At 41.1% G+C, this 22,982-nt stretch overlaps 3 protein-coding genes across 3 annotated transcripts in view; 1 reads left to right on the top strand and 2 right to left on the bottom strand.

Annotated features, from left to right (window-relative positions):
* Positions 1 to 22,982, top strand: part of LOC134225748 (ichor) — a 295,162-nt gene that overhangs the window by 186,070 nt on the left and 86,110 nt on the right. The gene's annotated exons all lie outside the window — the stretch shown is intronic.
* LOC134221939 (uncharacterized) lies at positions 19,854 to 20,711 on the bottom strand. Its single transcript, XM_062701105.1, has one exon. The coding sequence runs from the start codon at positions 20,709 to 20,711 to the stop codon at positions 19,854 to 19,856; it is 858 nt and encodes a 285-aa protein (XP_062557089.1).
* On the bottom strand, positions 20,811 to 21,476 carry LOC134221938 (uncharacterized). The gene has a single exon (XM_062701104.1). It carries the CDS (start codon positions 21,474 to 21,476, stop codon positions 20,811 to 20,813), a length of 666 nt encoding a protein of 221 aa, XP_062557088.1.

Genomic DNA, 22,982 nt, shown 5'->3' with positions numbered 1-22,982 from the left:
AGTTACGTATTGCTTACAGCAAGACCATGCTGAGGGTGGTGGGTTCGATTCCCGGTGCCGGTCTTGGTAATTTCGATTGGAAATTGTTTCGACTCTCTGGGCATAAAAGTATCATCATGTTAGCCTCATGATATACGAATGCAAAATGGTAACCTGGCTTAGAAACCTCGAGTTAATAACTGTGGAAGTGCTTAATGACCACTAAGCTGCGAGGCGGCTCTGTCCCAGTGTGGGGATGTAATGCCAATAAGAAGAAGAAAAAAAAGTTGAAATCCTCCACGGGATGCGGCCCAGACGGTATCCCATCGCTTGATATTAAACGTTGCGCAGAGTCGCGTGTCATACCACTTACTGCAGTATTCATCCTCTCATTGACTTCCGGGGTGTTTCCGGATTGCGGAAGCAGTCATATGTATTTCAGTTTACAAAAGGGCTGCGAGAGGACCTTATCAAACTACGGGGAATAGCTGCACTGTGCGGCGTTTCCAAGCTATTTGAGTTGATTATTCTTGGCGAATTGATTTCAAGCTACGCTCATTACATTTCAAACGACCAACACGGGTTTATGCCCAAACGTTCAACGACCACTAACCTGGCGTGCTTCACTTCCTTTGTAATAAGACAAATCGAGAATGGCCACAGGTGGATGCAATCTATCAGATCTTTCTGCGCATTCGACAAAATGAATCACCAGATTGCAATAGCAAAAATTGACAAATTAAGCATAAATAACGCTCTGCTCAGCTGGCTTGAATCCTATTTATCAGGTCGCAGTATGGCGGTGAAAATTGGAGATCCATTTCACCGTTTGCAGTCCGATCCGGCGTTCCACAGGGTAGTCATCTTGGACCGTTTCTGTTTCTGCTTATATGAATGACGTCAACTTTGTTTTGAAATGTACGCCGACGACTTGAAACTGTATTATTGTATCAAACAAACTCAAGACGCAATGTTTCTGCAACAACAGTTTGAATCCTTTGCAGAATGGTGCGCATCAACCGAATGACGCTCAATGTCACAATGCTCGGTCATATCTTTTGGACGCAAACACTCTTCTCCAGCATGAATACGCGCTTAAAATAATACCAGAGATGTGTTGTTCATAAAACGACCATGACATCACAGATGAGCGACAGTTACATACGCTAAAATGAACTACTAAATTGAGTCGAATCGACTCATTTCATTACGGACAACTCAAAATTTGAGTAAAGAATACTTCAATAAAATGATGATTGCACTTAAACTAGGAGTCTGTTTGTCGTAAAATGCACTTAGATAGTTAGATAAACTTGATTCGCATCTGTCGTATTAAAAATTGATGGAAGGCCGTTAACTTTCAGGAAATCATCATTTTATTGAAGTAGTATCTTTTACTTAATTTTGAGTTGTCCCGTTTTTAATGAAAATGAGTCGATTCGACTCAATTTGAGTAGTTCATTTTTAGTGCAGGCACAAAATTCCTGTACGATCGTGATAACGGTCCTTTTCAACATGCAAACGTTTGTACAGATTCCTGTTTCATTAGGAACCAAATACTGTTGAAAATATTGAAATCCAAGCTTCAATAAAACCACGAGCGGATTTGGCGTAACTGTCGCTCATCTAGGTGCTGTTCTGCATTAGGTCCGTTTTGTAGCTAAACACATCTCTGTGTTATTGATTTTAAGCGTGTACGCTTTGGCAGATAAACAGCTTCAATGAGAATCGACAGTCAAATACCTAGGTGTTTTGGTCGATACGAAAATGATATTCAAGGACCACGTAGCATTGTTCGAAGGCATCTTCACAGCTGGTTCTTTCCGATTTGCTAAGAAATTCCGGATGTGTACTGCCTAAAACCATTGTTTTATGCCACTGTTCGACCAATATTGGAATATTCCTCGGTCGTCTGGTCCCCGTATTGTCAGAACGAAATTCAGCGCATCGAAACTATCCAACGCAAATTTGTCCGCTTGCTTTACGACATTTGAGATGGAGAGATCCAGTCAACCTTCCCAGCTATAGTAACCGTTGCATGCTCATCAATCTCAATTCGCTTGAGGCAAGACGTAATGTGGCTAAAGCTTGCTTCATTGGTGACCTTTACAAGCAGACATCGACTGCCCAACGCTTCTTAGCATGCTGGACATCAACACACGCCGCCGTAACCTCCGAACGCATCGTTCTTCAATATTCCTGCATCCAGAACTAACTATGGGCTACACGAGCCCATACGAAGCATGTCTCGTCTATTCAATAGATGTTATTCAGTGTTTAATTTTAATGTTTCATGAGAAACTAATAACTAATTTAGTTTTAAGTAAACGGTCATTCGGGTGACCATTTCACCTGTTAACAATAAATAACAAAATAATACAGGGGAACAGAAGCGACAATCTTTATCTTCTAACTAAAATATCTTTTGTTACAAAAGAAAGCACGTGCTTGAGAAAAGTGAATAAATATGGAGAGTGTGATTGGTATCATAATGAGGTGGCAGAATGTTCTACAATTTATGAGAGGAAGCTCAAAATAAAGGTAATAGATGAAGGAGCCAGTGGCGTAGCCAGAAAATTGGTCTGGGGAGGTTTTCGAAATTTTTTTTCGAAAAAAATTTCTAAAATTTTGTCTCTGGGGGTTTATGTCCAAATCATCCTCGTATAGCCACTGGAAGGAGCTACCTCCCACCCCTTAGGCATCAGGGCTAGTTACGCCTATGCATACATACAACATACAAATAAATGATTTTTGATATGTGCAAAGTTTATACTAAGCTAGCTTTGAAAAGTAATCTATAAACAATTAAAAACATTTACATAGAGGATACGGAGCCCGTGCAAGGGAAAATAACTCAATGTTACCTAATTCTGTTATAAACTTGTTCGTTATTAATTATTTTATGACTGGCCAGATCCTGTCACCCGTGCAATAAATAAAGTCTCTCCATTCAGCTGCTCCATGGCTGCACGCACCAACCGCAGTCTGCGGAGGTACGCAAATCGTCCTCCAGCTGATCGACACCTCTCGGCTGTGCACCTCGCCTTCTTGTTCCTGTCGGATCGTTGTCGAGAACCATTTTCACCGAATTACGTCTCGACATTTTGCTGCCCGGCCCATCGCAGTCTTCCGATTTTCGCGGTGTGAAGATGGATGGTTTTTCATCATAGTTTCAAATGAGTGTTATAATGAATTTTATGCAACCCATTTGAGTTGCATAATGGCCATTAAAGCACTTATTCTGTTGGTATGGAAAAGTAGGCCGTTTTATCATTCAAATACGAACTGTGAGCCAGGAATTGAAAAGAAATATTTTCACCATGAATATGACATTTTAGCAATCAAATTTCTTCAGCAAAGTCAATGCTATTGTTGTTGCAATATGGTGGTCCCACTACATTTTGAAATAAAATTTGTTACTTCTAATTTGATTTGATATTCTAATTTTAGCGATGTATGACGTTCTTGGAAGTTGTACCTTATTTGATTGTGAGGCACTTTGTTGTAGAAATTATTGTTGTATTTCAAATAATAATGTTAGGGTGACCCATAAAAAAAATCTATGTTTTGATTGTAACTTTTTAGTTTTAATTTCTATCGAAATAATGCCTACTACAAAGTTTTAGAGCATAAAAAATGCACGTTTTGGTTAAACAACCGAGTTAATACATTGGTAGATTCCTGAGAAGTCAAAATTTTTCTTGAAAAAATCCGCCATTTTCAAATGCCTGTGTTAGACAGAGGAAAGGCTAAGAATATTTTGATACTTATTTTTCAGGCTGAAGTGACCTGTACGGTATATAAGAGTCTTCTCCATTCGGCTCGGTCCATGGCACACGTCGCCAACCACGCAGTCTAGGAGGGTCCACCTGATCGATCCACCTTGCCGCTGTGCACCTCGCCTCTTGTTCCTGTCGGATCGTTGTCGACAACCATTTCACCGATTAGCTGTCCGACATTCTGGCACGCCCGGCCCACCGCAGTCTTCCGATTTTCGCGGTGTGAAGATGGATGGTTCTCCCAACAGCTGATGCAACTCGGGTTCATTCGCTCCCTCCACGTACCGTCCGCCATCTGCACCCTACCATAGATGGTACGCAACACTTTCCGTCAAAACTCCCAGTGCGCGTTGGTCCTCCACGAGCATCGTCCAGGTCTCGTGTCCGTAGAGAACTACCGGTCTTATAAGGCTTTTGTAGATAGCAGTTTTGTACGGCGGCGAACTCTATTCGATCGAGCGTCTTACGGAGTCCAAAGTACGACGATTTCCAGCCACTATCCTCGAATTTCTCTGCTGGTATCGTTATCGGCGGTCACCAGTGAGCCCAAGTACACGAATTCTTCAACCACCTCGATTTCGTCACCACCGATAGAAACTCGTGGTGGGTGGCTTACATTGACCTCTCTTGAGCCTCTTCCTATCATGTACTTCGTCTTCGACGTGTTGATGACTAGTCCAATCCGTTTAGCTTCGCTTTCCAGTTGTAGGCTTCCTCCATCCTCTCAAAGTTACCATGTGCCATGTTACCAAAGTGCCATGATATCAATGTCGTCGGCGAAACCAAATAACTGGACGGACTTCAAAATCGTACCACTCGTGTCAATCTCTGCCCTTCGTTTACCCCTCCAAAGCGATGTTGAATAGCAGACACGAAAGACCATCACCGCGTAACCCTCTACGCGTTTCGAAGGACTGAGAATGCCCTGAAATGAACTACGCACATCACCCGATCCATCGTCGTTGATCAACCGTATCAGTTGATCCGAAATCCGTTTTCGTGCATTAGCTGCCATAGCTGGTCCCGAACGATTGTATCATATGCGGCTTTGAAGTCGATAAATAGATGATGTGTGGGCACGTTGTGCTGCGACATTTCTGCAGTACTTGGCGAATGGCGAACACCTGGTGGTGGAGCGTTCGCTCTTAAAACCCGCTACTCGCCCACGAACTCCCTTGCATGGTGATAGTAGACGGCAAAAATTGGGAGAGTACCTTGTAGGCGGCGTTCAGCAATGGCGTTCAGTGACTCAAGGTTAGATTGCGTAATTTCAGAACGGACGAGGTTGGGATTTAGGTTTGAGGTATTACAGCTGCTCATTCGGTATCGCGTAGCGTCGTGCTCGAGTTGTGGTTCGTCAGGGATCATCTTCCGGATGGCATAGGTAACTTTAGAAAATAGCCACCGTCCAAGTTCATTGTATGACCAAATCGTTTGCCAATTTTGAAGAGTACTCTAATGGACTAATGGGAAAATCTTGTTGTTCGAGATTTGTATATCATAAACTTTACCTTTCCGTGCACCCACCTTTGCTAGCGAGTCCGGCTTTCATTGCCTTCTTCTTCTTCTAATTGGCATTACATCCACATCGGGACAGAGCTGCCCTGCAGCTTAGTGTTCATTTGCACCTCCACAGTTATAACAGGAGGTTTCTAAGCCAAGTTACCATTTTGCATTCGTATATCATGAGGCTAACACGGTGACATTTTTATGCCCAGGGGAGTCGAGACAATTTCAATCCGAAACTGCCTAGACCGGCACCGGAATCGAACCCAGCCACCCTCAGCATGGTCTTGCTTTGTAGCCGCGCGTTTTACCGCACGGCTAAGGAGGGCAATGGGATGGGACCCATACAAAGGTAATCTTGAATGATCTTTCGACCAAATCACGCATCTGCTCTTTTATGTTTGTATGAAAGTAAGATGCGTGCTTAGCTGCATCGACCGGAAGAGATGATATTTTCTAGAAGTGTTGAAAAGCCAGAAATTCCGCCCACTTAATTAAAAGCAAAATGTTTATAGCAATCAGAAGGCGTACACCTAACCAACTTAGGAATAGGAATGTGCGCCTGATACCAACAAGAATCGTACAATGCTTGAATTAAAAATAGAAATTAAAAAGATATCTTCAAATGTAGTGGGCCCACTAAACATCAACATAAACCTTAAACAATAATCTTTGTTGAAGATACTTTGTTGCTAAAATGTCATCTTCAAGGTGAAACATTTTCCTCCTTATTTCTGTCCCTCGTGGATCTGGTGGTTTTGGGCTTCGATAGTGGGTTGGCGGTTGTGGATTGACCGAATTCATTGCGGAACATGGACCTGTCTGAGATGCCGGCTGATGACGGCAATCATCGGCGGTTGCAAGGTCATAGGAAATTATCATATGGAATCTTTCAAATCCTTCAAATTCAACGAGAAATAATTTGAAACTCTTCAAGAAGTTCCACGGAAAACGCTCACAAATTTAGATTCTAAGAATTCACGAAAAATCTATCAAATTGAATTATTAACTGTGCATATATACAGCAAATGTTATGATATCGGCAACCTGCTAAAATGATGAATGAGATACTTTTTGAAAGTTGTATTATGCAATAAAGTTATAGTAATAAATAATGAATTATTCCCCAACCGTTGATTTTCTTTATTGCTTGTCTTTTCAGTGTGCCAGTTATACGGATGAAGTGCAAGATGATCCCAGTTTTCCTAACAGGTAATTCGCATATAGACAAATTGTGTTTCTTTTTGAACTGTAATTTTTTCTAGGAAAGCTCCCGGAATCAAAACTAATGTCACATCGTTTTGCAAGTATAATCAAACGGAAGCAACGCACAACTGTCATTTCTTTTATCTCACGCATGCAGTGATGCAGAAAAGCGACGCAAATAATAAAAATGACAGTTGTGCGTTGCTTCCGTATTGATTGCGGTGCCCTAGAAAAGGTCATTGAAATTATTTTGGTTTCCGGGAGGCTTGTTCTTAAGTAAAGTGAAGACTATCCACTAAAAACTTCTACATAATTTTGTACTGTCTGCCCTGTTCAAGTAGACTATCATTTCTAGTCTAGTTTTTCAGTTTGTTTTTGCTTTATTGAATAACTTCAACCTACTTCGACTTGGTGTGGTGAGCCGCTGTTTATCCAGCCATGAACCATAATAAGAGAAACCTGGAAAATCTTGAAGCTTTTTGTGGACAGTAAACTGAACAAATTGGAAACCTAAATAAGTTCGAGCTGCGTCATTGAACAGGGTTTTCGTTTTTCAACTTTATTTGAGTGATTTTCAAATTAACAGTCTATCACTGTAGGAGTGTAGAGTTTTGTTTTATTTCGTTTGTTGATTCGCTTAACTTTCGAGTCATTTGCATAGTTAAAGTTTCAGTGGGTACATTCAATGTCTTACTAAAAAAGATATTTTAGTTGGTCAGACACTCAAGTGGACCAAGAATGTGACGGGTGTTTGGCTGAATTCTGCAAATATTGTATATTTTGACTAATTATGTATCGCAGAATCTGCTTTTTCATTTGGCGCCATTCAAATGATTTTAAGTTTATCCTCAATTTAGTACAGGTTTTCAATGGTTTTCAAGATCCAATTCATAGCTTTAAAACCTAGTTTATGATCAATATTTTATGTATTAATAGTTGATTGCATACTTATTCATCTTCATTTACATGAAAAACAAATGTTTGCACAAGATTCAAAGATATTTACATTTTAGCAAACACATACTTTTGCGCAAAGTTCTTAGAAACGACTGTTTTCTAAGACGACATTGATTTTACATTGGAAATGATCCCCATCTCCCGAGTAATGAAATCTATATTATATGTCTTTGTATGGCTACTATAAAATGTTCGAATTACCTACGAACTGTCGCTATGTACAACATCTTTATCTTCAGGCCCTTAAGCATCCAATGATAGAATACATAAATATTAATGTCCCCCATAACTCGCCCAACCCATCCTGCTTCCCGTTACTTCACCCAATAACGTACGTCACACACAAGACCCGTTCGCGCTAACGAGAAGCTACTTATGTAGGGACACCACCGCCCGCCCGCGCGAAGGGAATCAATGGCAAGCGTAGGAACCTATGTCTCTGCCTGTTCTATCCACCAACCGTGGCAACCGCGAACCTGTAATCCACTACCTCATCCATCAGTTCAGTGCCAGTGGTTTGGCTGACTGTTGGCCATCATTTCAGCAGCACCTTCAAATCAACAGTTAATTCGCTGGCCCTAGTCGTACAGTATGTGTTGTTCAAAAGTGGTAAATTACTTTTCTATGATTTATTTTCAGTATTTTGAGAAACTAAAGAATACTGAAAATCATATTACCTAACACAAAGAACACAAATGAGTAAACGTAGCTATCATTTGTATCATAACTTAATAAAGTTCGAAAATAATAGCTGAACATAACACTTCCTGTTGTTCAAACGTGTAAGGAATAACTAGGTTGAAAAACTTCGCTAATGTTTGACTTATATTTAAAATTTCGCTAATGTTTGACTTATATTTTTTAGACACCATATAATCAAGCTGAATCACACAGTAACAAAATATGATTCAAACTTTCTTCGATCATCTGATTTTGAAATATCACATCTTTGTTGAGAAAATTAGAAAATTATCTTATTTCTTATTTTCTAAACAGTAACTTCATTTCTTGAAACACGGCCTGTAAACAAACGCAGACCTCTCACTGTTTGGCTCAAAGGTGGGACGGCAGCGGACAGGTGGTTGCTGTATTTGACGAAACAAAACCTCCGAATATGAAGTAGAACAGGCAGCAGCTGCAAGACGCGCCAAGCGGCGCACTGCACATCTTTGGTTTTAGGTTCAGGGTGGGCAGCATGACGCGTCGTCGACGGTAATGATAATTATGACAACCGGTTGATGAGACTAATGACGGCCGGTGGATAGGTATTAATGTGTGTACCGGCAGGAAATATGGATGGACTGCCGTAAACTCGAAGATGCGCTTCAGTGAGCTCTAGAATTGTTTGCGTTCTTGGCTAACGGTTGATGAGGATGGGTGTTTGAAAGAGGTTTGGTTTTACGAATGTGATTTGGAACTTGTTTGCTCGTGACGTATTAATTAAGGTTTACATTAGAATTTTTTTTTTACAATTTTGCCAAGTCCCAATATCTTTCAAAAATCTCCAAATTATCATGATTATTTCGAAGTTGTCATTATTTTATTTCAGTAGAACCATGTCACTTACATGGTCATTTCATGGACAGGGTCATTTTACCGACAGAATTTTTTTTTTTGACTGTAATTTATCAACATAATATTCTTACTAATGAAGTAATTTTAACAGTATCGACAGGTTCTATTTACAGTTGAGCCGAACAAAAAATCGTTGGCAGTGGTATTTGAAGTAATTTTACTTGGTGGCAAGAAATTATCAAATAGACGTGACAAATATCTTCCATGGAAAGAACTTTTTAATTTACAAGATTAATATTTTAGAACTATCAAGAAAATTTCTTCCAAACTTCTAAATAGTGGTAAAATTAAAGTGAATTGACCATTTTTCGGGTACTCTTAGTTCGAAGGCAGGGCAAGCTCTAGTTGGAATGTTGAGCCATTGAAAAATACATCGCAGAAGTTCGATTTTCATGAACTTGAACGGTTCAAGGTCCTCTGAACGTCCTTAACTCAGACCACAGTATCTACAAATTCAATCAGGACTTTTGCTATGTTTTAATCATCGGTTTAAAAGGTTCATCATAATACGCGTATAATACTATTCCATTTAATTCCAAACTTTAGCAAAACAGTTCAAGATGGTAGTTCTCTACACTTCTACTACACTGTATTTTGCCGGATTAGTCGCTGCTTATAGAACGATTGAAAATTGGAGCAACGGGCAATGCCAGTGATGAATCACATTGTTTGATAAAGGTAGGTGGTAAGCGATCGGGTCCCGGTTCTTTTGATGCGTCGACCGAGCTAAGAGCTTGAAGCTGAAGAGATCTTCAAAAAAAAAAAAAAAAATTGAAGGATTTTTGCTAAAGTAATTTTCGAACGAATTTCCGAAGTACTTCCGGAAGGATTTTCCAAAGGAATTCCTGGAGAAACTTTCGAAAGAATTTCTAAAGGTATGGCCGAACGAACTCCTAAAATAATTTGCATAGAATTCCTCAAAGGGATTCTAAAGTAAATGTCTGGATAGACTTCTGAATAGTTTCCCGAAGGAAATTTATTTGAAGGAATCTCCGAAGGTTCGAAAGAATTTCTGGAAGCATTGATTAAAAAAATTCTTAGGAATGTCTAAGGAATTACAGAAAAAGTTACTGGAGGAACACCTAGAACAATTTCCTTCAGGAATTCCAGAAAAAAGTCCTGAAGGGTTTTTTTTATGTTTGGAAAAAAATTGTAAAGAAATTTCCGAAAAATGCTCTAAACGAATTTTCGTAGAAATATCCTGAACAATTCCTTAAGGTTGTTTCAAAAAATTTCCTTAAGGTGAAGGTGGGTTGAGTACCAAAACAAAGCTTTGAAAGTATTGGTACAATAAAAACGGTCATATACTGTAGTAGTATTGGTGACGTATTTAAAAAAAAACACAAAATATTAATAGGGTGGTTCAAAAAACGACCCTGCTCCAACACGCTCACTCGATTCCGTCCCATGCTCGAGTGTCCTCCAAAAAACGAATTGAACAAAAACTGGTAGAGCACAAGCCGGTTCAAGTTTGTATGAAAACTAGTATGGGAAACTAAACCTTTCATTACACTGGCTACAGCGCTTCCCCTCCAAACGCTGGCGAAAAGAGAACCCACATAGCTGAAAGCAACATTCCGGAGACTTAACTGGACGAAAATCGATCCATTGATTACGTAATGCAAAAAATAGCATTTTATACCCCGCTCACCCCCTTGTCAAACTTTCTGTATGAAGTATCTGCTGGTGCGATAGATATCACAGACAAATCATGGCTATTTTGTTGAATTACACGTTTCACTGATGCCTTTTGAGAAGCCTAATTATCATGCTAAAGACTCGCAACCTCGATTAAAATCGACTTCCAACTATTGGAACGACTATTCAATATGCATTGTTTATGAAGTTCAAGCTCTTGAATATTTCATCCAGTCATATGGTCTCCCCAATCGCCAGCGCCCAGTGACGGAGTGCCTCAATCAGAATAATGTAAAATTCAACCTCGCCATATCAACTGTCGTACAAACCTGAAATGACCTGTGCACGATAAGCCCCTATTCAAACTGACCCAAACCATCGGACGACACCCAAAATATGAAACATAATCGACTGAGCCTGGCGGAGCAAAATAATTTTTGTTCGATGCTGTTCGATGCATTCGAATGTTGTGGGAGAGGAGTGCGGGAGGTGTGGGGTTGACCCGTGGAATGTCCGGTGCCATATTGACTGTCATCGTGGTACTCTTCCAACTATGTCCTTAAGAAATTTCCGAATAAATTCCTAAAAAGAATTCCAAGGAATTTCAAAAGAATTTTTTAAGTATAATTCACTCGAAAGTACTTTGTTTACTTTTTTATTTCAAACATTGTATTTCGGAATTTTGATTAATAACGTCTCATTCAATTCTTGTTAATTGAGAGTTACTATTTTGTCAATTGGAAACCTGGGTTATTCGATTGATAGATGATGATGATGATGATGATGATACTACCATCTATTGTAGCAAGGCACCTGCCGATAGCACTGGCCATATCTGACAAACGATTCGATCATGATTATACTACTGTTTGTATTTCATCAGACTCCTGTATGAAGGGCCAAAAATGGGTGGGATGGTTCCATAAGCAGAGACACTTATGCGAATACACGGGATGAATAGAGAATCTCCTTCCAGAAGAAAGTTCGTACATACAATATTATAATCTAGCCCTCGTTTCCCAGATTGACCCAATAGATGGGGAGAAGAGCCCGCCCTTTATCCACGAGATGTTAACAGTAGGAAGTTGGCGATTCCACTCTTCCTACCCAAATCGCTTCAATCGGGTGCCCTGATGGTTTTTTTTATGGCACATAATCATATAGTTTCAACATAATTTGGTAAATATATATAATGGAATTCTCTTACCAAGTTTCAATTCCATGTCCTGGACGAGAATGGACCTCTCTTCAACGCCAGCTAGTTTGAGAATTATTCCTTCAGAGATAGGAAACCAATAGCTCTTCAAGAGTTGTTCTGGTTTAGATCGGAAAATATGCTTCATTCTGGGTCAAAGTTCGAGAAATAGACTTCTTGATTTCTAAAAAGATGAAATAAAAAGACGGATGGCAGTATCATACATTAATAACATAATTGTTTTGATTAATATGAATATGTATTCTGACTTTTTTCCTTTCTCGTACAACGAACTTTTTTTTCTAAAAGATTTTTCCTTTTTTTTTTCTTTTTGGGCAAAATGAGATTTTTATATATTCTGAAGCCTCGTCCAAAATAACGTATTCCGGCAAAAAAAAAAACCTAAAAAAAAAACTTAGTTCGGAAATGTATGATTTTTTGTTTCGTTTGTTGGTTCTGAACAAATGTGCGATGATTTGCTTAGATTATAAAAGGTACTGTATTTTGGTGTGTGATGAATATTAGTAACGTAAATTGACTCAAAAAACGTTCTATTAGAAGGTGATTTTTTTGTCGAACAGATCAGGTCTTCTTCTTCTTATTGGCATGACATACCCACACTGGGACAGAGCCGCCTCGCAGCTTAGTGTTCATTAAGCACTTCCACAGTTATTAACTGCGAGGTTTCTAAGCCAAGTTACCATTTTTGCATTCGTATATCATGAGGCTAACACGATGATACTTTTATGCCCAGGGAAGTCGAGACAATTTCCAATCCGAAAATTGTCTAGACCGGCACCGGGAATCGAACCCAGCCACCCTCAGCATGGTCTTGCTTTGTAGCCGCGCGTCTTACCGCACGGCTAAGGAGGGCCCAGGTCAGGTGTTGATGATTGTTTTACAACATATGCTAAGTGTGTATGTGATAATGGAAAATTGAATGTGGTATAGATAAATTAAGAATATTAATTCAGAGCCACTATTACCCTGTGAATGTGACGATCTTGATGTAAACTTGAAACTTATCAACTTATCAGATATGATAGCATAGCATAGCATAGAACTCTTGCACAAATCGTAGTTGCAGAGATATAGCCTATACTTTAGGATTATGACCCCCAAATCCGGTACTGAATTCAGTCAATCCTATAGGATTGGTATACCCTACTCAAATGGTGAAACCATCGGAATTGACCAGAAATTTTTACAAATATTTTCGAGATGGTTTGATGGTTGATTTGATAAAATTCTGGCTTTAAGCGTCTAGAATATTGAGCTGATGTTAAAATTATAGGAAGAACATATATTTATTCCCGTTGAACACAAAAGATATCGCGAGATATTTCGACGATCAGGTGCTAAATGCGAGCCATTTGAAAAAAAAAAATCCGTTCGTCTGGGTCTTTAAGGGTTAAGAAAATTTCCGGTTTTGGCATTCAGATGATGACATTTAGATATGCTCTTGGCTCAATTTGCCTAAAGGGCCTATATTTGCCTATTCGGGATTTGCGTAGTAAGGTTTTCAACATTGTTTTGGAAATATTAAGTTCAGGAAAATGAAGTTGCCAACTGGATATAGTTCTCTAAGAATTCATTATTAGAAAAAAATTCTTACGGTTCTCAACCATTTTATTATAAAGGCAAACATAATAGCACATTTTCTTGTCGCTAAAGCAGAAATGACACAACTTACAGAACTTTCATTCAGACATCATCACCTAAAACTAGGCTGACCAGATCATTTCGGTAAAAAACGGGACAAACGCACTTGCAAAACGGGACATGTCAAATAACCTTGCGCAGAAATTCTTGAACTGTGTAAATTTCAAAATTTATGGACTTGATTTTTATTTTCAGAGTTAGAAGTAAGAAGTTTTTTTAGAGCGAATAATTCACCACCATAACCTTATATTGTATTAAGTTAGATGTGGAACAAATACCAAACTACTAATATTCAAATACCAAATACTAATATTTACTCTTCAAATGAGCGCGAGAAACAAAAAAAAAAGCATTTTTTTAAATATTAAAAAGACTGGAATTCTGAAAAATAATCTAATTCCCTCTTGAAACTAAAACTAAAACTTTTCCAATTCTCAAAAATTGAAAATAACAGAAAAAATAGTCAAAGTACCCTGCCGGTCTGGGCATTAGATAGATTATTAGAGAAAAAATAACTTTAAGAAAAAAAAATGTCAAAAGACAAATGCGAGAAGAGCAATAGGGAGGGATTATTGATTTCCCGTGCAAAAACCCTTTTCATGAATATAAGTGAGGGAAAATCTGCGAATTAAGAATGACAAGAATCTCAACAAAGAGAAAACATTATTATCATGTAATTTTAAATATTTCAATTAGGGTAATTCGCCAAATGTTGAACGGCTAATTTCTTCGCCTATTGTTGAACGCATGTGCATTTCTTATGGGAGTTCAACAATAGGCGACAAAATTAGCCGTTCAACATTTGGCGGTGTCCCCTAATATGGTTCGTGCACGTGAATAAATGTCAAATCTAATCTATTCACAGTTCGAAATAGATTTAAATTACGCTAAAAGTATCCTCACACCTCGGAAATATTGTCCGTGATTTTGTTCCCATGGCGGGGCTCATGCAATTTCGTCGCGCAAAGTAAAACAAATCCTGGCTAATTTATAAGCTGGTCTCTCGAAGATTTCCGCCATATGGGGCCGTCCATAAACCACGTAGACTCTTGAGGGGGAGGGAGGGGTTTCGAAAAAGTCTACGTTAGTCTACGAAGGGGGACGGGGGGGTATACCAAAAGTCTACGTAGCCTTTTTCATATTGTTTATTTTTTTATTTTATTTTTTAATCTGTTTTAGAAAACAGTTTATAGAGCAGCTATGTGCAAAGTTCATTTTGTTCAGTTCGGTTCGTTTTTTGAATTTTCCCAGATTTTTTGCAAGACTTTATCAAAAAAATTTAATGAATATCCCTGAAGTAATAGTCTGAACTACGGCTTAAAACTAAAAACTATAAAACTAACTAGAAAATTCACCAAAATTTCAACTAAAAATTCTCTATAATTTCCACCGCAAATTATTAGGAAAAGCCTTTGGAATGTCTATAGGATTTAAAAAAAAAACCTTCAGGAAATTGTTCAAAATCTGCAAGAACAGGATATATTTCGGAATGTTTATTTAAGCTTAAAATTACCTGGGGAAATAATTCTAAATTTTTACGAAAATTCTGAATATTTGTCGGTTTTCTACAAATTTGAACCGGCTTGGAGAATTATAGGTCAGATGCGTCACAGATTTTAAGCAGTGGCGCGCCGATTTAAAAGTGTCGGCAGCGGTGGTGCACACCTCTAGGAGGAATCGAATTCAACAAAAATTAAATTAAATGACTTGGAGATTTGGTTTTAGGAGCAGTGGACAAAGGATTAAATTTGATTTCGATTTTGATTGTCCAATCACATATAATATTTTGTAAAATTTGGAATAGTCTACGTAGACTTCAAGGGGGTGGGGGAGGGGTTTCGGAAAAGTCTACGAAAGTCTACTAGGGGGAGGGGGGGTTTTCAGTCTACGTGGTTTGTGGACAGCCCCTATTGTATTTTAAATCGGACCGAAATTCTAATTTTCTACAACAGAATCCCGTTAATCCCGTCCACACATATGGAGGCGAAATTTGCAGACAAGCTCCTGATCTGTAAACTAGCCTTACAGTACGTGAGGACTGAAATCCGACCAAATTTTCCCTCGGTTTGAAACTGCCTTAAACTCGATTTTTTTTGCGTCGTCTTTTTTTTTACAGTGGATATTTCTAAATATTCAGAAAGACTTTGAATAATAATGTTTCGAAATGAATCAAACGATTAAAAAATATATGGTGAAGCAGATTTGAAAAAAAAAAAATTACTTAATACGCAAGGAAAAAAATGAAAATGGACTTAATCTGGAAATTAAACTTTCAAACTACTGATGAAATTGGCCAAATTTTAATGCCCTTGGAATAAGCAGAAAAAAAGTCATTGAAATTTAACTGTATGAAGAAAAAAAAGAAAAGAAACCTTGAGAACAGTCGATCTAGGCAAAATACATTGCATGATTGCATTTATTTGAGAGTAACACCAGTAACATAACATCTAACATTATTTATGGGTTTCGTCCAATTTCTTCGTATTTGGTTTTGATTCCTGCCTAAAATATTGAATTTGTTTGAATAATATTTTTGAGCTCTTTGGAAAAATCAATGAAAAAACGGGACAAATTGAGGTTTTTTTCTAGATTACGACGGGACAGCACAATAAGGTCTAAAAAACGGGACTGTCCCGTTAAATACGGTACGTATGGTCAGCCTACCTAAAACCGGACCCCTAAAAGAATTAACGGATTCCATAGGGAACGACAAAGTTTGAACGCAAAAAAAATCGTACATTCAATAGAAAAAAGCTTATATAATCGTACAGTAATGTTTGAAACTGAAATGTATAATAATAATAAGCCCGAATTATATACCGCAGGCATCTGTTGATAAACACCTGCAGCCGTTGAGTGTTCTCCACTGATACACACCATATTTCGCTAGCGTATAACATCACAGATTTCACGTTAGAGTTGAAAATTCGTATTTTGGTGCGTTCACTTATCTGCCTGTTTTCCAGATATCTATTAAACTCGCAAAGGCAGCCCTTACTTTCTTGATCAGTGCGCCTATGGTACCACCGCCTGACGCCATTTGGCTTCCAAGATATTGGAAGCTTTCAACATTCTCCACTGGTTGCCCGGCTACTCTGAAACTTGTAGGGGTCACCGTGTTTACATCCAACGATTTGGTTTTGTTGACGTTAATGATTAAACCTGCCGAAGAGATTACTCTGCATATCAGAGCGCCGTTGAGTAAGGAGTGCAACGCCATCAGCCAATTCGGAGTCGTTTAGGTGCTCCATGGTTAAGACTGCCATAGCAGCCCACAGTTTGGTTCACGGTCAATCGCACATACCAGAATCTCGTCGATTACAATGAGGAACAGTAACGGTGATAGGGTTCGCCAAGACCCCATTGTGCAGCACTCTACTCGAGAATGCCTTGTACTATGCCTCGATGAGGCCGATGATTTTCTCAGGAACCCCCTTGCCTCTCTGGGCGCCCTACATATTCCGCGATTGAGACGGTCGAAAGCTTTTTCGTAGTCAATGAATACCAAGTAAAGGGATTCTTGGAATTCATTGAACTGCTCCAGAATGATACGGAGCGATACGAATATGGTCCACACAGGATCTTCCGGCACGAAATCCGGCCTACTGCCGCCAGAGAGTCGCATCGATCTTCTCCTGAATCCGGGCCAGGATAACTTTGCATAGAAGTTTGAGAACAGTACACAGCAAAATAATGCCTCCCCAGATACCGCATACAGTCAGGTCATCCTTTTTGGGCACCTTCACTAAGATACCTTGCATACTAGTCTGCTTTGAGCATCTCGGCTGATATGCGATCGACCCCAGGGGCTTTATTCGATTTCATGCTTTGGATGGCTGTTTGAATCTCTAGCAGTGATGGAGCTTCGGTATTGACGCGTGTTATACGTCGGATCCTAGGCAGATCATGCCGAGGTGGTGGTAGCCTGGCTGGCACTTGAAAAAGTTGTTCGAAGTGCTGGAACCAGCGTTTCAGCTGGTCAGTTGGGTCGGTCAATAACTGATCATTCGCGTCTTTCACAGGACTCGTTGCATTCATCTTAGCCCAGCTTAAGCGTCGTGAGATATCGTAGAGTAATGTTTTTGATCGCTCTATCACGGTTTTGGTTTTTCTTCGCTCCTCTATCTTCCTCCAGGTCTCATCGGTGATCCATTGTTTTCTCTGGGTGCGCAGTTTTCGCTGGTGGCGATGGAGGTATTCTTGATGGCGGTCCACTGGTCTTCCACGCTGCCACTTCCACCTTCTGGAATATCTGCAGCACGCGACTCCAGTTCTTCAACGAAGGACCGTTTCACCGTGTCATCTTCCAGTTGGCGTGTGTTGAACCATCGTCCAACTCTCTCCTCCTGTCGACGAATCCGCGCAATGCGCAGGCGTATTTCACCGATGAGGAGGTGATGATTTATTCCGTACATCAAGAAGGCTCCATTCCCATTTTCGTCTGATGCAGATGCAGTCGATTTGAATTTCTGTAAAGCCACGACGGGAGACCCACGTGACCTTGTGAATCGGTCGATGAGGGAAAAGCGATCCCCCATAACCATGTCATTATTACCACAGAATTCTGCGAACAGCTCTCCGTTTTCGCTCATTTCTCCGAGACCATGGTGTCCCATAGTGCGCTCATGGTTCGAGTTGTCGGATCCGATCTTCGCATTAAAGTCGCCTAAACAGATCCTGATATCACCCTTCGGAATTCTATCTACGACGGCATTGAGCTGACTGCAGAAGTTCTCTTTGTCTTGCAGATCGGCAGCTTTGGTTGGCGCATAACATTGGATTATAGTAAGGTTTCGAACCCGTGTTCTAAATATGACAGCGATTATCCATTCACTTATAGGTTCCCACTTCATAAACGCATATTGTGCCTGGGCGCTTAGTAGGAAGCCAACTCTGCGATGCTGGAGAGCAGGTTCACCTCGTAAGCCGGAGTATAGCAGAACTTGTCCCGACGGCGTTCTGTGTTCTCCAAAGTTTGGCCAACGGACTTCACTCAGTCCCAGGATCTCAAGCTTCATGCGGCGTGCCTCATTGGCAAGCTGTGCCAATTTACCCTGGTGGGCTAGGGTTAAAACGTTCCATGTTCCTATTCGTGTCCGTTGTTTCGCGCTAAGAGTCGTTGCCGTAAAATCAGTCTGTATTCTTTTATTATCGAATTATCGAACAAATTGATGTTTCGGGAACAGTAGGTTGTTGGCCCAATGTTCCTTATCCACCGGGATGGGACTGCCATATTAGGTATAGCTTTCGGGGTATAGCATTTCATACTCAGCCGCTGGATGCCTGAACAGACGCTTTTGGAGCCGCACCTCCTTGGTGAACAGACGCTCGATCAGTCGGGTCAAATTTGTTTAAAGTTTCATCCAACACAACGACAAGGCTAGTGCGCTTTGAGCGGCACATGGTCGCTTTGATAGGGCCTGCTTGCGGACACATGCAGCTTTCTATGGAAGTTCAACAGAGCCCACTGTCGTACCCCATTCTAGGAATTTCAATTGCAACTGCACACAATTATCCGAATGTGCAATTCCTCCTACGCCATTATTCGGCAAGTTGTTCAGAGGACGATGTGTGCTCGTAGCCGATTTTCTCTAGCAGATCGCAAACTCGGGGTTTTGGTGCGAATACAGCTTTAAACTATAAATTTATTCAGTAATTAGTATTAAGTTTCGTGTACAATAAATTTTACCTTACAACTATCGGTATCAGAGCCTATTCCGGATTATTCTATGTCCGTCTATTGTGTTCGTCCAGCCAATATTTCTCTTTGATATTAGTTTAAGGTTAGAACTAAGGAGTATCTCACGTATATAATTTACTTTCTGTGATAATAACTGCAACAACTGTGATACTAATTTTAAGGTAATTCAATATATTCATGAAATAGTTATAAGTTTTCTGTAAATATAGTAGTAAATTTTAGCTAATTCAACCGTCTAAGACGAGTTAAGTAACCTCCATTTAATTCCACCAATTATTTCGATACCTTTGCAGATACGTATTTCGACCACAACTGTGTGGTCGTCTTCAGTGTATCGTACTTGACTCGACTTGCGACACTGAAGACTCGAGTACGAGACACTGAAGACGAACACACAGTTGTGGTCGAAATACGTATCTGCAAAGGTATCGAAATAATTGGTGGAATTAAATGGAGGTTACTTAACTCGTCTTAGACGGTTGAATACATTCCACTAAAAAGAGCTTAAAATATTTTTCTGAGCTAATTCAAGTTAATTTCAATAGTTTAATATTTTACGTTTCACTTTTCACTTCAGGGTCTCAACAACAATTGTTCATTTGGCCAGCATACCCCAACGCTTTTCTGCTCGGCGACCGACGACGATCTCGTATGATCAGAAAAAATCCACGCCGACATGGGTGAAGGGGCGTGTGAAGACATGTAGTCGAGCTACCGGTAGATCTGCCATGATCGGTACTCTTGGGATGACTCGGTGATTCTTGCAGCGTTGGCAGTTATTTCGGACATTGGTGAAGGTTGTGCGAAGTTTCGGAATACTGTATTTCTGTCGAATTTCGTTAATTACGGTCTCATGGTTCTGGTGGTGGAATTTTTGGTGGAAATGTGCAATAATCAACTTGGTGGTTGGGTGGTCACGTGGGAGGATAATTGGATTTTTGGCGTCTTCGGTGGCATAATCGCAGTTGGTGATGCGGCCTCGCATTCGCAATACTCCATTCTGGTCTAGCCAAGGTGATTTTTGGTGCAGCGGACTTGCTTTAGGCAACGGTGTTTTATGTGCTGTTGGCTCGTGCTGCGATCGTTGAAAAAGTGCCACTTCCTCGGGATAACTTTCCAACTGCGCCTGGCGTAGTAGATATGCTTCAGCCGAGCTTATTTCTGAGCTGGAAAGAGGGCAGCTTATAATAGACTGCTTCAAGCGTTTCAATTTGCAGTTGTTGGAGAAACGTTGTACAAATGCAACAACTCGAACTAATCGACCCCAATTGGAGAAGTCGTTCACTTGTACGATGGGATCAGAAGCGATGAAATGTGCCATTGCACTGGGACGAAGTTCTAGTTCGGTGGTTTGAGAGCCTTTCGATGTGCATGGCCAATGGTCTTCCGCGAGATACAGAAATTGTGGGCCGTTGAACCATCTGGCTTGGGGCTTCAGATTTGGAAGTCCTTTCCATTTTGTTCCATCATCCGCAACGGTCAGATCGGTGGGAACGTATCTCCATTCGGCCATCTCCGTCAGCTCGAGAATTTCGCTAACCCGAAACGCTACGAATAGTGAGTAACGGCGGTGGTCAGATCTGATCCAGCACAGGGTATGTTGGGAATCAGACTAGAAAACTCGACGGGTAATGTGGATCGTGAGGGCTTCGGAGAGTGTTCGGGCAAGTCGAGAGCCGATCAGGGCCGCCTGAAGCTCTAGGCGAGGTATAGAGAGGAATTTCAATGGCGCGACTCGGATTTTGGCGGCGACTATTTTGCACTCAACAACATCCTGATGGTTGAATCGTAAGTAGCAGGTAGCCGCGATACCGTTTTCACTTGCATCTACGAATGTGTGAAGCTGTATGTCTCTGTAGTGGATGCTTGACTCGCTGATGTAGCACCGAGGAATGATGATCTTTTCAATTGTAGGAAGGACTTTGAGCCAGGTTTGCCATCTTTCGAAAATGGTTTCATTGACTTGGTCATCCCAGCCGATGCCGGAACGCCAGACTTCCTGAAGCAGTATTTTCAAATACATTAGAAATTGGGCAATTAACCCAAGCAGATCGAACACGGACATAAGTACACGCAGCATTTGTCGTTTTGTTGGCCGGTGTTGGCCCTCCAGCAGCGCTTGGCCGTATCGGTCCCACCCAACCTTGTAGGTAAAGGTGTCTACGTCGGTGCACCACCACTTACCAAGCACCTTCTCCGTGGCTAATTCTGGTGAAAGATCGAGGTTCTTTTCTTCAGTGTTGTTCTCCTCTAAGGCCTCAGCGACGCGTAGCGGCATCCCACACCATACGGATCTTGCCTGGCTTATTGGCGTTCGTTACCGGAAATATAGGTAGATACCACGTCCGGGGAAGTTTTTGGAACGTTCTTCATCGGTGACCTTCCTCGCATAGCCCTTTTTGACGAAATCGATTATCTTCTTGTTGAGGGCGTCCGCTAGTTGGAAGTCTTTATCCATTCTTTTCTTGAGGCACTGCAGTCGTCGGAGGGCCATCGGAAAACTGTCCGGCAGCCGAACATTGTCGTAGCGCCACAACAAGCCAGTTTCGTAGCGTTTTCCCTTCAGCACTGTGCGGCCTTCGAGCAGATTCTGCGCTCGCTCTTCTTCTGCTGAGACGAGACGTTTCTTCGGCTGAACAACTCCCAGGCTGTCTACTGCGAAGTATTCCTTCATCATTTTATGTAGGTCCTCGTCCGAAGACGGGCCGCAAGCGCAGATGTGAAACACAGAGTGTACTAAATTGGTGGCGTTGTTGTGACTCACTCCACCACAAATTGTCCAACCTAACCGGGTTTTAACAGCGATCGGCTCGTGCAGTGCACCCTCAGGGCTCTTTTTAACAAGGCTGAGGTGCTGATCCTTCATTCCGATGAGAATTCTTGGCCGGACATCTTGGTAGGAGGTGATCGGAAGACCTTTGAGATGTTGATATAGCTCAGACAACTCTTCGACATTGAGAGACTGTGTCAGAAGAAGTAATTCAGCAACTGTGCGTACTCCTTGCATGGTGTACATCTTGGAGTCGTGTTTTGAACCTATCTCAAGCTTGACATTCTTTGAGTCGTCCTCTCGACGATTCGCTCCTCCAGTCCAAAGCAAGCATAGCGGGGCCGCATCTCCCTCAAGTTGCAGCTCATCCGCCAGTTCCTTGTCGAGCAAGGTGAGCTCGGACCCGTCGTCCAGGAAGGCGAATGTTTCAATTGATCGGTGTTTACCGTGCAGCACTACGGGTAGGTAGCGGAACAACACCTGACTAGTGGTAATCCGATGGGCATGGCATCCGTGCTCGCCCAAGTTCGGAGCTGGTATAGGTTCTTGACGCTGGATCGGCGATAATTTGCTTGTGTCGGTCGATAAAGTATTCAACGGCAGCGATGTGTTCTTCTGGTCATTATGCAGCAATTCGTGATGCTTCAACTCGCAGCCATTCTTCCCACACAAATTGGCTTGACATCCACCCTTATGTTGGCGTAGACACCGGCGACAGAGCCCTAAATCTCGAACCGTCGCCCAGCGAGAATCGCGAGAGAACTCCAGGAAACGTGTGCATTTGGTGATCTATTTGCAGCTTCCTTTACAAACTAGGCAGCTATCGGCTGCAGTTTTCACGTTGGATAGCGCTGCGAAGCGATGGCCTTTTGATACTTCCTGGGTGTGAGCATTGACGAAGGAGTTGCTCTTCTTGGCTGTGCGTGAGTCGTTACGCAGTGTTTTGGATTCGAGTGTGGTGTTCGGAATGGTAATAGCGCTAGCAGCTTCTGCTAGAGAGTAGAGCCAGCTGCT

This window comes from Armigeres subalbatus, chromosome 3 (genome assembly GCF_024139115.2).
Source record: "Armigeres subalbatus isolate Guangzhou_Male chromosome 3, GZ_Asu_2, whole genome shotgun sequence".
Classification (NCBI taxonomy): domain Eukaryota; kingdom Metazoa; phylum Arthropoda; class Insecta; order Diptera; family Culicidae; genus Armigeres; species Armigeres subalbatus.
Note: the sequence above shows the minus strand (reverse complement) of the source record. Positions and strands in the feature narration are given on the sequence as shown.

Bases quoted from the DNA above. Each gene is read 5' to 3' on its own strand.
- LOC134221939 (XM_062701105.1), bottom strand. From the start codon at position 20,711: ATGGCCGAATGGAGATACGTTCCCACCGATCTGACCGTTGCGGATGAT.
- LOC134221938 (XM_062701104.1), bottom strand. From the start codon at position 21,476: ATGCCGCTACGCGTCGCTGAGGCCTTAGAGGAGAACAACACTGAAGAA.